The 15948-nt window shown below is 48.0% G+C and overlaps 1 protein-coding gene across 4 annotated transcripts in view; it reads left to right on the top strand.

The window, feature by feature from the left end:
* The window catches only part of MTHFD1 (methylenetetrahydrofolate dehydrogenase, cyclohydrolase and formyltetrahydrofolate synthetase 1), a 90123-nt gene that overhangs the window by 11418 nt on the left and 62757 nt on the right, over positions 1 to 15948 (top strand). The window contains exon 1 of one of the 4 annotated variants that reach the window (XM_029062793.2): positions 80 to 97. The exons of 2 other annotated variants lie outside the window; for them this stretch is intronic. In XM_029062793.2, coding sequence (XP_028918626.1) covers positions 96 to 97 — 2 coding nt within the window. In that variant the 5' untranslated portion in view covers positions 80 to 95. Of the gene's footprint in view, positions 1 to 79; positions 98 to 3552; positions 3652 to 15948 lie in introns of those variants that run through there. One more of the 4 variants, XM_029062785.2, reaches the window with a different exon arrangement.

Raw genomic sequence — 15948 nt, forward strand, 5'->3', positions numbered from 1 at the left:
CCTGCCCACATTGCACTTATAGATGTTTACTGGTCACTTTCAGGATCATCTCATTTAGCTGAGGCCGAAGGAACCTCTAATCTCTTCTTCCAGAGATGTGAGTATCAAGTTAAGAGTACAAACACTAACTTTTCATGGGATGCTGGTTGGGTGTCTGCAATTTAAACTTGGTTAATGTCGATTAAATACATGCTTTGATCCCTTAAGTACCACCATCTCCATACAGAACCCTTTACACCCCACCTTCAAAACCTTATTAAAAGCACATCTCCTCCAAGAGGTCTTCCCCAACTAAACCCTCATTTCCTCTAATCCCATTCCTTTCCACGTCGTCTATTCACTTGGATTTGCACCCTTTATTCACCCCACCCTCAACCCCACAGCACTTATGTGCCTCTCCACTATTTATTTCTTTAATTAATATTAATGTCCGCATTCTCCTCTAGAGTGTAAGCTCACTGTGGGCAGGGAATGTGTCTATCGGCTCTGTTGTACTCTCCCAAGCGCTTAGTACCGTGCCCGGCACATAGTAAGCATTCAATAAATATCACTGATTGGTCCATTGAGATAAGATGATTGATTGATACAATATAATGAAGTTGGTAGACATGTTTTTATCAGTCATATCTCACAATCTTACTCTTCATCAGTCTGTGATCAACTGGCGCTCTGCTCACCGAAGATGCTCAATGAATACTCACGTTTCTTATCGGCCTATTTCTCTTCTGCTCCGAGGAGAAACGCTCCCATCACTGAGCCCCTTCGGGCAGACCCCGACCTTCCTGGTGGCCCTCCGAAAAAAATTTCGGCCAATTCCCTCTCCGAGGTGGACGGAGAGCAAGTCCAAGTCTGAGGTCTCTGTTGCCAGGTGGAGGGGAGGAATGGGTTATCTTGGTGGAGGGTCTCAATATTCTTGCCCATTCCTGGAAAGGAAAGGAAGGAGAAGCAGGATAGCCTAGTGGATAGAGCACAGGCCTGGGAGTCGGAAGGACCTGCGTTCTCATCCCGGCTCTGCCACTTTCCTGCTGTGTGGCCTTGGGTAAGTCACTTCACTTTTCTGTGCCTCAGTTTCCTCATCTGTAAAACAGGGTTTAGGACCGTAAGCCCTATAGTCATAATAATACTGATGGTATCTGTGAAGCACTTACTGTGTGCCAAGCACTGTTCTAAGCGCTGGGGGAGATAAAAGGTCATCAGGGTGTCCCACATGGGGCTCACAGTCTCAAACCCCATTTTGCAGATGAGGTGACTGAGGCACAGAGAAGTGAAGTGACTTGGCCAAAGTCACACAGCAGACAAGTGGTGGAGCTGGGATTAGAACCCATGTCCTCTGACTCCTAAACCCATGCTCTTTTCACTAAACCACTCTGTCTATGTGGGATAAAGGATTCTGTCCACCCTCATTAGCTAGAATCTACCCCAGGGCTTAGTCCAGTCCCTGGTACATAATAAGCACTTAAATACATAAAAGAAAATTTAGGACCTTGTGCATCCTGTTGGGCATCCAGACTCTTCTACAGAGACTCCAGAGTCTATTTTAGGTGGAAGATGGTCTGAAGAAACCCTGGTTCATCCCAACCAGAGCACGGATTTAGGAGTCAAAGGACCTGGGTTCTAATCGCGACCCTGCCACTTGTCTGCTGTGTGACCTTGGGCAAGCATATTCAGTTCTCTGTGCCTCAGTTACTGTCTCTGTAAAATGGGGATTAAGAACGTGAGCCCCATGTGGGGCAACCTGATGACTCTACTCCAGGGCTTAGAACAGTGCTTGGCACGGAGTAAATGCTTAAACAATACCATTATTATTGTTAATAGTAGCAATAAATACAATAATTACAATAAATGCAATAAATACAATAATTACTATTATGCTATTTACTATTTACAGAGCAATGTGGCTCAGTGGAAAGAGCCGGGGCTTGAGAGTCAGGGGTCGTGGGTTCTAATCCCAGCTCCGCCAACTGTCAGCTGTGTGACTTTGGGCAAGTCACTTCACTTCTCTGTGCTCAGTTACCTCATCTGTAAAATGGGGATGAAGACTGGGAGCCCCATGTGTGACAACCTGATGACCTTGTGTAATAATAATAATAATGATGATGATGGCATTTGTTAAGCGCTTACTATGTGCAAAGCGTTGGGAGGATACAAAGTGCCTAAGTGAGATAAAGGATGGTGTCCACCCGCATTAGCTTGAATCTACCCCAGAGCTTAGTTCAGTCCCTGGTATGTAGTAAGCCCTTAACATATACATAGAAGAAAATCTGGGACCTTGTGCATCCTGATGGGCATACCCTTCCAGTGCTGAGAACAGTGCTTGGAGAAGCAGCGTGGCTCAGTGGTAAAAGCCTGGGCTTGGGAGTCAGAGGTCATGGGTTCGAATCCTGGCTCTGCCACTGGTCAGCTGTGTGACTGTGGGCAAGTCACTTCACTTCTCTGGGCCTCAGTTCCCTCATCTGTAAAATGGGGATTCAGATTGTGAGCCTCACGTGGGACAACCCGATGACCCTGTATCTACCCCAGCGCTTAGAACGGTGCTCTGTACATAGTAAGCGCTTAACAAATACCAACATTATTATTATTGTAGTAAGCGCTTAACAGACACCATTATTATCATTACTATTATTAAGCCCATAAAAAAAGAAAACTTTAGGACCTTGTGCTCGGTGATGGGCATCCAAACCCTTCTACAGAGGCTCCAGAGTCGAGAAGCAGCGTGGCCCAGTGGAAAGAGCCCGGGCTGGGGAGTCAGAGGTCATGGGTTCGAATCCCCGTTCTGCCACTTGTCAGCTGGGTGACCGGGGGCGAGTCACTTCACTTCTCCGTGCCTCAGTTCCCTCATCTGGAAAATGGGGAGACTGTGAGCCTCACGTGGGACAACCTGATGACCCTGTATCCACCCCAGCGCTTAGAGCAGGGCTCTGCACATAGTAAGCGCTTAACAAATGCCAACATTATTATATATCTTTATATACATATATCACCCTATTTATTTTGTTTAATGAGATGTACATCACCCTGATTCTATTTAGTTGCCATTGTTTTAATGAGATGTTCTTCCCCTTGACCCTATTTATTGCCATTGTTCTTGTCTGCCCGTCTCCCCCGATTAGACTGTGAGCCCGTCAAAGGGCAGGGACTGTCTCTATCTGTTGCCGACTTGTTCATTCCAAGCGCTTAGTACAGTGCTCTGCACATAGTAAGCGCTCAATCAATACTATTGAATGAATGAATATTATTGTTAGCAGGAAGATGGTTAAGGGAAAGCTGGGTGGGTCCCGTCCCACCCCCAGGGAGATGCAAAAGACCGTGGTTTGTTGTGGGCGGGGAATGGCGAGTCCACGAGGGTAAGGTCTCCCCGGGGGCTGAGCCCAGCGCTCCGCGCACAGTGGGAGCGGGGAGAACCAGGACCGGCCGCCCGACCCCATTGGGGGATTGGGGGTGGACGAGGCCTTGGGCGCTTTGCCCTCTATCGCGCATGCGCCCCGTCCGGCGCCGGGGGGGGGGGGAGAGGAGCCTCGGCGCGCATGCGCCCTGGAGAAGGCCCCCGGCTTTGTCGGCCCACGTGGGGTGGGTCCGGCGGGGCGGGCGGCAGCGGGCAGGACGGGCAGCGATGGCGCCGGCCGAAGTCCTTAGCGGGAAGGCGGTCTCCGCGTAAGCAGACATCCTCCCCCTTCGGGGAACTCGGCTCCGAAAACGGAGCAAGGCCCCGGTCTGACCCCTTCACCTCCTTCCCTCTCTTTCTCCCTCCTTCCTTCCCTCTCTGCCTCCTTCTCTCCCCCTTGTCTCCTCCCTCTTTCCTTCTCTACCTTTCTCTCCTTCCTCCCTCCTGTCTCCCTCCTTTCCTCTCTACCTTTCTCTCCTTCCCTCCTCTTTCCCTCCTGTTCTCTCTCTTTCCCCGTGTCTTCCTCCTTCCTTACCTCTCTACTTTTCTCTCCCTCCTTCTCTCCCCATGTCTCCTCCCTCTCTCCCTTTCTCTCCTTCCCTCCTCTCTCCCCCCTTTTCTCTCTCTTTCCCCATGTCTCCCTCCCTCCTTCTCTCTCGACCTTTCTTTCCCCCTTGTCTCCTCTCTCTCCTTCCTTCCCTCTCCCTTTCTCTCCTTCCCTTCTCTCTCCCTCCTTTTCCCTCTTTTTCCCCATGTCTCTCTCCCTCCTCTTCTCTCTACCTTTCTCTCCCCCTTGTCTCCTCTCTCTCCCTCCTTCCTTCTCTCTCCATGTCTCTCTCTCCTCCCTCTCTCCCTTCCTCCCTTCTTTTCTATCTCTCTTTCCCCATGTCTCCCTCCTATCCTCTCTCTCCCTCTTCTCTTCCTCCCTTCTCTCTCTCTATGTCTCCCTCCCTCCTTCCCGCTCTCCCTTTCTCTCCCTCTTTCTCTCCCCATGTCTCCTCCCTCTCTCCCTCCTTCCCTCCATCCCTTTTTCATTCTTTCGCTTCTCTCATTCTCCCTCCCCTCTCTCTCTCCCTCCTTCCCTCCCTCTACATTTCTCTCCCTCCTCCTCTCCCTTCCTCCTTTTCTCTCTCTTTCCCCATGTCTCCTCCCTCTCTTCCTCCTTCCCTCTCTCTTTCTCAATCTCTCTCCCCATGTCTCTCTTTCTTTCCCTCCTTCTCTCTCTGTCCCCCCATGTCTCCTCCCTTTCTCCCCCGTCGCTCTCCTGCTCGGCCTGCGTTTCCAACCGTGCCCCTGGGCACTGGGCGGACCCAGGAACCCAGCCAGGGCCTCGCCCCCACTGCATGCGGAGAGCTCGGGCCAACAGGACCACAGGCTGCTGGACATCTTTTTTTTTAAAAAAAAAAAGTATGATTTGCTAAGCTTTACTCTATGCCAGCACTGTGCTAAGCACTGGGGTAGACACAAGCTAATCAGGTTGGACACAGCCCCCATCCCACGTGGGGCTCACACTCTTAATCTCCATTTTACAGGTGAAGGAAATGAGGCCCAGAGAAGGGAAGTGATTTACCCATTGTCACACGGCAGACACGTGGCGAAGTCGGGATTAGAACCCAGGTCCTTCTGACTCAGAGCCCCGTGCTCTGTCCATTAGGCCATGCTGCTCCTCCAGCCGGGAAACCAGAGACCCAGGAAGTTTTGTACAAACAGTGGGACTATGAGGTTTAAAACACATGGGTAAATGGGTGGCCGAATAACCTGTGTAGATTGATAAATCCACAATATCAATCAATATATGGGCATAACCATTAGTGCAAATGGGCATTTTGGGCTTGGGGTAGGAGGTTTTTGCCCGGAGCAGAGTTAATGTTGTTTTTTTTTTATGATATTTGTTAAGCAATTACTATGTGCCAGGCAGAGGTCTGAGACAGGAGAGCCAAGAGCGAGATCCAGTTTAGGAGGTGGTGAGCTCATGTATGTTTCTGGTCAGAGCTGCTAACTCTTCTGGGCCAGGAATTTTAGCAGTGACCCTGGACTAGTGACCCTCTCCCTTTGGAGCTAGGCAGAAATCACCTTGGACCCAAACCCGCCACCCTTTCCTACCTTCTCTGCACCTCTCCCCAGTTTTGTATTCTAGCAGCGGCATGGCGTAGTGGATAGAGCAAGGGCCTAGGAGTGAGAAGGTCATGGGTTCTAATCCCGACTCCACCACATGTCTGCTGAGTGACTCTGGACAAGTCACCTAACTTCCCTGTACCTCAGTTACCTCATCTGTAAAATGGGGATCGAGTCTGTGAACCCCATGTGGGAGAGGAACTGTCCAACCTGATTTGCTTGTATCCATCAAAGAGCTTAGAACAGTGCCTGGCACATAGTAGGTGCTTTACCAGATACCGTAATTATTATTTTATCTCATTTGTTCTTTCTACAGCTTTAAGTCTGTTGGCTACTCCAGCTGCTTCTGGGGACCGTAGAACCAGGGGGTCTGGGCTTGGGCCAGGAGGGGTGAGGCCAGGGAAGAAGCCAAGACTGTGAGTAGGGGTGGAGCAGTTTGAGGGATCTGAGCTGTGAAATCAGGCGACAGCTGGAGAAGACCCTGGAAGCTGACAGGTTCTCCTGCTCGGCCTGCGTTTCCAACCGTGCCCCTGGGCACTGGGCGGACCCAGGAACCCAGCCAGGGCCTCGCCCCCACTGCATGCGGAGAGCTCGGGCCAACAGGACCACAGGCTGCTGGACATCTTTTTTTTTTAAAAAAAAAAGTATGATTTGCTAAGCTTTACTCTATGCCAGCACTGTGCTAAGCACTGGGGTAGACACAAGCTAATCAGGTTGGACACAGCCCCCATCCCACGTGGGGCTCACACTCTTAATCTCCATTTTACAGGTGAAGGAAATGAGGCCCAGAGAAGGGAAGTGATTTACCCATTGTCACACGGCAGACACGTGGCGAAGTCGGGATTAGAACCCAGGTCCTTCTGACTCAGAGCCCCGTGCTCTGTCCATTAGGAGGTTTCTCCTTGCAGTGGAGGAAATTAGGGAGCAGTGGGGGGGTTTTGGGGGGAGAGGTGAAAAATGTACCATGTAACCTAAAAGATGATCTAGATAGCGTGGAATAAACTGAAGTGGGGAGAGGTAGCGAGACCAGCGAGGCGGTTGATATAGCCGATTATTTGTGAAATGAGAGGTCGAACCAGGGTGGAGAGGAAAGGGTGCAGCCGTTAAATGTAGCGAAAGATCTGGCGGGATTTGGGGATAGACAGAATGTGAGAATTGAAAGCTAGTTGAGAAGTCTGAGATGGCATGTAAGTTGCCGGCTGCTGAGACAGGGTGATGATGATGGTATTTGTTAAGCGCTTACTATATGCAAAGCACTGTTCTAAGCGCTGGGGAGGATACAAGGTGATCAGGTTATCCCACGTGGGGCTCACAGTGTTAATCCCCATTTTCCAGATGAGGTAACTGAGGCACAGAGAAGTTAAACTGACTTGCCCAGAGTCACACAGCTGACAAGTGGCGGAGTCGGGATAAGAACCCATGACCTCTGACTCCCAAGCCTGGGCTCTTTCCACTGAGCCATGCTTCGGAGTGTGGCGGTGGTATTGGCCAGGATGGGAAAGTTAGGTGGAGTGTGTTTCGAAGGGATGAAGAGTTTCAGTTTTTGTCACTCATTACTTTGAGGGGTTGGTGGGACATCTGTGTAGAGATAACCAGCCTGCTGCCCTCCTGCTGCTTGATAATAATAAATAATAAAGTTGGTATTTGTTAAGCGCTTACTAATTGCAGAGCACTGTTCTAAGCGCTGGGGGAGATACAGGGTCATCAGGTTGTCCCACGTGAGGCTCACAGGTCCCCATTTTACAGATGAGGTCACTGAGGCACAGAGAAGTGAAGTGACTTGCCCACAGTCACACAGCTGACAAGTGGCAGAGCAGGGATTCGAACCCATGGCCTCTGACTTCCAAGCCCGGGCTCTTTCCACTGAGCCACGCTACTTCTCTGTCAAGCCATTTTGATGGGTTTGTTAGGAGAAAGAACACAGGCCTGGGGGTCAAGAGACCTTGAGCTTAAATCCTACCTCTGCCACTTACTTGCTGGGTGACGTTGGGCAAGTCATTTAACTTCTCTGTTTGTTTCCTTATTTGTAAAGTGGGGGCTCTTCCTTGGACTGTGAGCCCCATATGGGACGGGGACTGTGTCTGATCTATTGTCTTGTATCTCTTCCAGGGATTAGTACAGTGCTTAGCACATAGTAAGTGCTGAACATATATCACCTTTATTAATTAACCTCTATGCCTGTCCAGGAAATAGTGGGGGGCTTCTAGGGAAGTGTCCATCTCCCGGCTTACGTGGAGTTGCATTTGCTTCAGTGTGTGCAGACTCTACGTATTTTACTCAGTTCTTTTTCACTATATACAACCAGCGTTTCTGTTATTTAATCTTTTCTACTTTATAATACTTTGTACTCAGAAATGAGAGTCTCACTGAAAAATGGCTTTCGAAGTGGATCCGGGCAATCAGTTGGATATATTGAGTGCTTACCGTGTGCAGAGCACTGTACTAAGCGCTTGGGAGAGTACAATATAACAGACCCATTCCCTGCTCACAGTGAGCTTACAGTCTAGAGGAGGAGACACGTTAATAAAAGTAAATTACAAACGTGAACGTAAGAGCTGTGGAGCTGGGAAAGGGGATGGAAGGGAACAAGTTGGGGCGAAGCAGAAGGGAGTGGAAGAAAAGGAAAAGGGGGCTTAGTCAGGGAAGGCCCTTTGGAGGAGATGGGCCTTCAGGAAGGCTTATGAAGGGCGGGGAGAGTAATTGTCTGTCAGATAAGGAGAGGGAGGGCGTTCCAGGCCATGGGGGAGAGGTTGGCAGCGAGATAGAGGAGATCCAGCGATTTTGAGAAAGTTAGCATTGGAGGAGCGAAGCGTGTGGGCTGGGTTGTAATAGGAGAGTAGTGAGGTGAGTTAGGAGGGAGCAAGGTGGTTGAACGCTTTAAAGCCAATGGCGAGGAGTTTCTGTTCGAGGTGGCGGTGGATGGACAACCGTTGGAGTTTCTTGAGGAGTGACAAAAACATGTTCTGCAAGTATTTGTGGAAAAGTGATCCGGACAGCAGAGTGAAGTATGGACTGAAATAGGAAAAGACAGGAGGCTGAGAGGTCAGTGAGGAGGCTGATAGAGTAATTAAGGGGGTATAGGATAAGCGCCTGGATTCATGTGGTAGCACTTTGGATTTTAGCGGGTTTGTGGAGTTTGAACCAACAGGATTAAGTGATAGTTTGGATCTGTGGGTTGAATGCGAGAGACGAGTCACGAATAACGCCAAGGTTATGGGCTTATTGAACAGAAAGGTTGATGGTGCTGTGTACAGTGGTAGGAAAGACGGTTTGGGTGGGAAAATAAAGAGTGCTGTTTCTGATGCCTTAAATTTGAGGTGATGGGAGGACATCCAAGTAGAGATGTCTTGAAGCCTGGGGGAAATGCGAGACTGCAGAGGGAGAGAGATAAGGGCTGGAGGTGTAGATTGGAGAGTCATAGAGGTGGTAGCTGAAACCATGTGTGAATGAGTTCTCCACAGGAGTGAGTGTAAATGGAGAATAGAAGGGGACCCAGAACAGAACCTTGAGAGCCTCCCACAGTTTAGGGGTGGGAGGCAGAAGAGGAGCCCGGGAAACACACTGAGAATGAGCAGCCAGAGAGATGAGGAGAACCAGGAGAGGACAGTGCAGTGAAGCCAAGGTTGGGTAAGGTTTTTGCAGGAGAAGGGGGAGGTCGACAGTGTTGAAGGCAGCCGAGAGGTCGAGGAGGATTAGGGTCTAGTAGAGGCCGTTGGATTTGGCAAGAAGAAGATCATTGGTGACCTTTGACGAGGTGGTTTCTCTGGAGCGAAGAGGATGTAAACCAGATTGGAGATGGTTAAGGAGAGACTAGGAAGAGAGGAGTCGGTGCAGACAATTCACTCAAGGAATTTGGAGAGGAATGGTAGGAGGGAGATGGGGTGATAACTGGAGGGAGCCGTGGGGTCAAGAGAGGGCTTTTTGAGGATGGAGAGACATGGGCATGTCTCATTGGAGAGTGAACAGTTGAAAACAGCATTTGGGGAGGGAAGAAGGGAGGGAGCAAGTGTTTTGTTATAATGCGAAGGGAAGGGGTCAGTTGTGCAGGGGTTGGGTTTTAAGAGAAGGCAGGAGATCTCCTCTTGAGATACTGTGGGAAAAATGGGAGAGTTGAAGGAGGGGCAACAAAATGAGAAGCAGTGTGGCCTAGTGGAAAAAGCAAGGGCTTGGGAGTTGGAGTACCTGGGTTCTAATCCTCGCTCTGTCACTCGAATGCTGTGTGACCATGGACAACTCACTCAATTTCTCCATGCCTCGGGTACTTCATTGGCAAAATGGGGACTCTGTCCTCTTCTCCCTCCTACTTAGACCGTGAGCTCCATGTGGGACCTGATTATCTTGTATCTACCCTAGTGCTTGGCACATAGTAGGTACTAAACAAATACCACAGTTATTAAGGTAGTAAGGTGAGTAAAATATCTGTGTTCTTTCTCTGATCTGACTCAGAAAGGGAGTTTTCTGGGGAAATAGTGTTTCCCCCTGCTCCTGATTTCCTGGCTGGTGTGGTGAGGAGTGTCGGCTTTTATCGTTTTAAATTTTATCTCTCCTGCTTCATTTTCATTTTGCTTTCAAATCAAACCCCTTCTGCTGGTGATGGTCAGGGAGCTGAGGGAGCTGAGAGAGCTCACATTACAGGGGCCAGAGTACTTTGCCCACAGTAAATGCTTAATAAATAATATTGATACGACTAGGAGAACTGAGTGTGTGAATAGCTGTGACTTAGTATAGATCTATGGGTCTGGTATGTTAGTGGGCTTTAACCCTTTACGCCTCTATTGTGAACTCAGTTCAGAGCATTTGTTTCTCCTATAGTTTGGTATTTGACTCGCTTCCCCCAACAGATAATAAGCTTCTCTAAATTCAAGGATTCTCCTCTTCCTATAACTTCTCCACAATTAATACACATTGTCCACTTTGACCGCGAAAGGGTCCTTCACAGCATGCACTTTGCCACCTACTTGTTAGTTGAACCCCTTGCCAGAAGCAGCCTGGCCTAGTGGATAGAGCACAGGCCTGGAAGTCAGAAGGACCTGGGTTCTAATCCCAGCTCTCCCACCTATCTGCTGTGTGACTGTGGAAAAGTGACTTCTCTTTACCTCAGTTACCTCATCTGTAAAATGAGGAATAAGACTGTGAGCCCCATGTAGGGCAGGGACTCTGTCCAAGCTGATAAGCATGTATCTATCCCAGAGCTTAGTAGAGTTCCTGGCACGTAGTAAGTGCTTAACAAATACCATTAAAAAAAGCAAAAAAAGGTACTGCTCAAACCGCTCTTAGTATAATCAGTTCCTTTAGGTAGGTTCTCACTGGGGAAAAGATTGTCACCATTCTTGACAGGAGATGTCACCATCACACAGTAGATGTTTTTCACTACTTGGGGCTTTCACAAAAGATTAAAAAATGGCATTAGCCTCCCCTCCCCTACTCCAGTGGACCTTAATTTTCTGTCCTCTTCTCTGCAGCCTCTTTTCTCCTGGGCTGAAGGGTTGCAGGGAATTTAAGGTGTGTGTCAATGACATGGAAAAATAGCAAACATTGATTAGTGTTTCTACTTCCAGGATGTTTGTCAAATAATGGCTAAACAAAAATGACGGTAATGACAGATTAATGATTAAATGTAGATTTACTGGAGTCAGTTTTAATGGGAAGATCATGGAATTGATCCAACTAGTTGGCATAGAAGAGATCACGTTTGACATTATGTGGTAACCTTGTGCCTGTGAGGGAAAAAACCCGATATTTTTGACCACTTCTCAAAGACTTATCAAGGTTTAGTATTCTCCAGACTGTTGGATTAACTGTATTAGGTGTAGAAGACTGCGGCTAGCCAAAGATGCAAGTATCGTAGTTTGTAGGAGTCATGATGTTAACCATATTGAAGAAATCTGATCTTGAGTATTGAGGAGCCCGAGATTCTTCCTTGAATATTCCACAGCTCTTCTTGTTTTTTCTTGTTCTTGTAGTTGGTGCAGTTTCCTCCATTTGAGCTGTTACACGTGTAAACCTATGGCCCAGTTGGCATCATGAAGGGGCCAGGCACAACGGCTTTATTGTGAAATCTTCAGTATGCTTTCCTCGCGGGCCTAGTACACAGACCACAGGCCTGGGAGTCAGAAGGATCTGGGTTCTGATGCCGCTCCGCCACTTGGTCAAGTCACTTGTGCACCTCAGTTCCCTCATCTGTCAAACGGGGATTACGACTGTGAGCCCCATGTGGGACGGGGACTAGGTCCAACCCGATTTGCTTGTATCCACCCCAGCCCTTAGAACAGTGCCTGGGACAGAGTGCGTAATGAATACCACAATTACTATTATATACAGCAAATCATTTGTACTCCTTTGAGTTATCACTCACCTGAACACTTACGTAGAAGCAATTTGATGTAGGGGAAAGCTCCGGAGTGGGAGGCAGGAGAGCTGGGTTTTAATCTCAGCTCCACCTCTCTCCTACTGTGTGATTTTTGGAAAGTTGCTTAACTTCCTTGTGCCTCTGTTTCATCATCTGTAAAATGGGGAGTAAATATCTTATTTCCCTTACTCTTAAACTGTGAACTCCATGGGGAACAGGGACCAAATTGGAGCCAATTGTTCACCCCCTTTTCCTGGAAACATTATCGAACCTCGGCTCCCTGGATCTCCTCCTGTCTCTTTGGCTGTTCACTCTCAGCCTCTTTTGTGGGCTGCTCTGCATCCTCCTACCCCCTAACTGGGAGCCCCTCAAGACTCATTTCTGGGCCCCTTCTAATTCTCCATCTATACCCACTCCCTTAAGAGGACTCATTCGCTCCCATAGCTTCAACTACCATCTCTTTGCGGATGATTCCCAAATCTACGTCTCCAGCCTGCATCTCTCTCCTTCTCTGCAGTTTCGTATTTCCCTCTGCCTTCAGGACGTTTCTTCAATACCTCAAACTTAACATGTCCAAAAACAGAACTCGTTACCTTTCCACCCTAACCCCATCTCTCCCCTACTCCTAGACTTTCCAATTACTGTAAACAGCAACCACCATCCTCCCTGTCTCACAAGCCCATAGCCTTAGCATTATCCTTGACTCATCTCTTGTTGAGAAACAGCGTGGCTTAGTGGAAAGAGGCTGGGCTTGGGACTCAGAAGTCGTGGGTTCTAATCCCACCTCCACCACCTGTCAGCCGGGTGGCTTTGGGTGAGTCACTTAACTCTCTGTGCCGCAGGTGCCTCCTCTGTAAAATGGGGATGAAGACTGTGAGCCCCAAGAGGGACAACCTGATAACCTTGTGGCTATTCCACTGCTTAGAACAGTGCTTGACACATAGTAAACGCTTAACAATTACCATTATTATTATGTCTCATTGAAGCCACGTATTCAGTGTCACCAAATCCTGTCAGTTCCACCTTCGCAACATTGCTAAAATCTATCCTTTCTTGTCTATCCAAATTGCTACCATGTAGATCCAGGCATTTACCCTATCCCTCCAATTAGCCTCTTTGCTGACCTCCCTGCTTCCCGTGTCTATCCACTCCAGGCCGTAATTCACTCCGTCACCGTTTCTACAAAACGGTCCAGACCAGTGACACCCCATCCACCTCCGCGTCGAACAGAAAGTCCTTACCATTGGTTTTAGAGCCCTCAAACACCTTGTCTCCTTATATCTTCCTTCGCTGATTTTTTATTTTCTTTATGGTATTGTAAAGCGCTCACTATGTGCCAGGCACATGGTAATAAGTGCTGGGGTAGATAGAAGCTAATCAGGTTGGATATAGTCCGTATCCCACATGGGGCTCACAGTCCTAATCCCCCTTTTCCAGATGAGGTAACTGAGGCCCAGAGAGTTGTGCCATGCCCCAGGTCCCTGGTAGACAAGTGGCGGAGCCAGGATTAGAACCCAGGTCCTTCTGACTCTCAGGCCCGGGTTCTATCCACTAGACCATGCTGCTTCAACCCAGCACGCTCACTTCGCTTCTCTAACGCCAACCTGCTAACTGTACCTCACAGTCTGCATCTCGCCACCGACCTCTCGCCCACATCCTGCCTCTGACCTGGAATTCCTCCCTCTTCGTATCCGACAGTTACCCTCCCCACCTTCAGAGCCTTAGTCAAATCACATCTCTGTACGTACCCGTAACGTATGTCTGTCTCCCCTTCTAGACTGCAAGTTTCTCGTGGGCAGGGAAGTCATCTACCAACTCTAATTGTACTCTTCCAAGTGCTCAGTACTGTGTCCTTTACAGAGTGATCAATAAAGACAATTGATCGATTGGCGTGGTCACAGTCGTTTTAACTTTCTGGTTTTGCTTTATTGTGTTATTCTTTCCTTGTGTGTGTTTGTTGCTGTTTCCCCTTCCCACCAAGCTCCCTTTTAGGCTAAGCACCCTATGATCCAGAGCCGGTTTCTGAAATTTTGTTTCATTTCCAAGTTCTTAGAACATTTTGTTTTCCTGTAACACCACGGTTACATTCTTGTCGAGTCTCAGGTTTATTTGAAATATGTAGATTTGGAGCACTTGGAGGTAACTGTCAGAGAGCTGTTAGCAAGCAAACCTTGAAGTTTTATAACTAAGTTATTTGCGGTTATCAATTTCTGAGTGCTCGGACATTGTTTCTCTTTGGCAATAAGCGGTCTTTATTAGAAAGTTGAGAACCAGCATGGCTTAGTGGAAAGAAGGTGGGCCTCGGAGTCAAGGGGCCTGGGTTCTGGTCCCGCCCACTTGTCTGTTGCATTACCTGAAGCAAGTCACATAAGTTTTTTGTGCCTCAGTTTCCTGATCTGTAAAGTGGAGATTAAGACTGAGAGCCCAGAACATGGACCGTGTCCGACCTGCTTATCCAGCGCTTAGTACAGTGCCTTTTAAATAGTAAGGACTTAACAAATGCCATTAAATCCCCCCCAACACACCACCAAAAACAAAAACCAAAAACCCAAGAAGTTCATATTTTGTATGGTAGTTACAGAATCTCGGAGCAAACGGTTCAGGTCTATTCTGAGCATGGGCTTTCTGGGAGTCAGAAGGTTGTGGGTTCTAATCCCGGCTCTGCCACTTGTCTGCTGTATGACCTTAGGCAAGTCACTTCACTTGGTGAAGTGTGCAGTGTGGCTCAGTGGAAAGAGCCTGGGCTTGGGAGTCAGAGGTCATGGGTTCTAATCCCGGCTCCGCCGCTTGTCAGCTGTGTGACTGTGGCAAGTCACTTAACTTCTTTGTGTCTCAGTTACCTGAAAAATGGGGATGAGGACTGTGAGCCCCACGTGGGACAACCTGATCACCTTGTATCCCCTCCAGTGCTAAGAACAGTGCTTGGCACATAGTAAGCGCTTAACAAATGCCATCATTATTATTATTAATCTTCTGTGCCTCAGTTCCCTCATCTGTAAAATGGGGATTGAGACTGTGAAATCCCACGTGGGACAGGGATTGTGCCCAACCCAATTTGCTTGTATCCACCGCAGCGCTTAGTACAGTGCCTGGCACACAATAAGCGCTTAACAAATACCACAATTATTATTATTGTCTGCTTCACCCTCTGAACGTAAACTCATTGTGGGCAGAGAATGTGTCTGTTTATTATTATATTGTACTCTCCCAAGCACTAGTAGAGTGCTTTGCACACAGAAAGCGCTCAGTAAACATGACTGAACGAGTGAATAATCCATCACCCAGTTTGGGCCCTGTGAGCTTAATCCATCACCCAATTTGGGCCCTGTGAGCTTCCCGTCTTGTTGGTTTTAAATGCCCTAGCTCTGCCACCTAGTCTACAATGGGCAGGTTTTTACCTTCACCCTTTAGTTTAACCCCAGTCTCAAGAAAACCCTATCCTCACCCCCGCCCCAACCCAAATTTCATGATTTAAAAAACTGAAAAAGTTCTAGTTGATAACATATGGGGATGAGTTGTTTCTAAATGATGTCTTTTTAAAATGAAATAGTTGTTAGGTTGTTGAAGCTCCCAAAAGTAGTTCCTTTAACAAGTATGCTGCGTTTTTGGTAATTACACGTTTATTAAATGTAGAAGATGGTTCTCTTTAATGCAAATGTTTGGGACATTTTTTGGTTGATTCTGTGCTTTTTAGGGAGTTGGGACCCAAGCGATTTGCACTCCCTTAAACCACTAGGTGTCCTCCCAGTCAGTGACTTTTTGAATTTGTACCACAAATTCAGAGTTCAATCCTGTGTTCTGCTAAAGTCAAGTCCTCTCTTCCTACTAGTCACTAAACAGCATTGTTCTTGGAGAATGAACTCTCTGCACGTCAGCTGGAGCTTGGTAATTTCCATTACCGATTTGTACATTCCAAGCGCTTAGTACAGTGCTCTGCTCATAGTAAGTGGTCAATAAATACTACTGAATGAATGAATGAGACCCTTAGGTCTTCCCGATCATAGCGCAGGTAAACTGGCAGGTTGTTTTAATAATAATAATGATGATGGTGATAATGGTATTTCTTAAGCACTTACTATGGGCCAGGCACTGTTCTGAGCAC

The sequence above is a fragment of the Ornithorhynchus anatinus genome, chromosome 1, assembly GCF_004115215.2.
Source record: "Ornithorhynchus anatinus isolate Pmale09 chromosome 1, mOrnAna1.pri.v4, whole genome shotgun sequence".
Taxonomy (NCBI): domain Eukaryota; kingdom Metazoa; phylum Chordata; class Mammalia; order Monotremata; family Ornithorhynchidae; genus Ornithorhynchus; species Ornithorhynchus anatinus.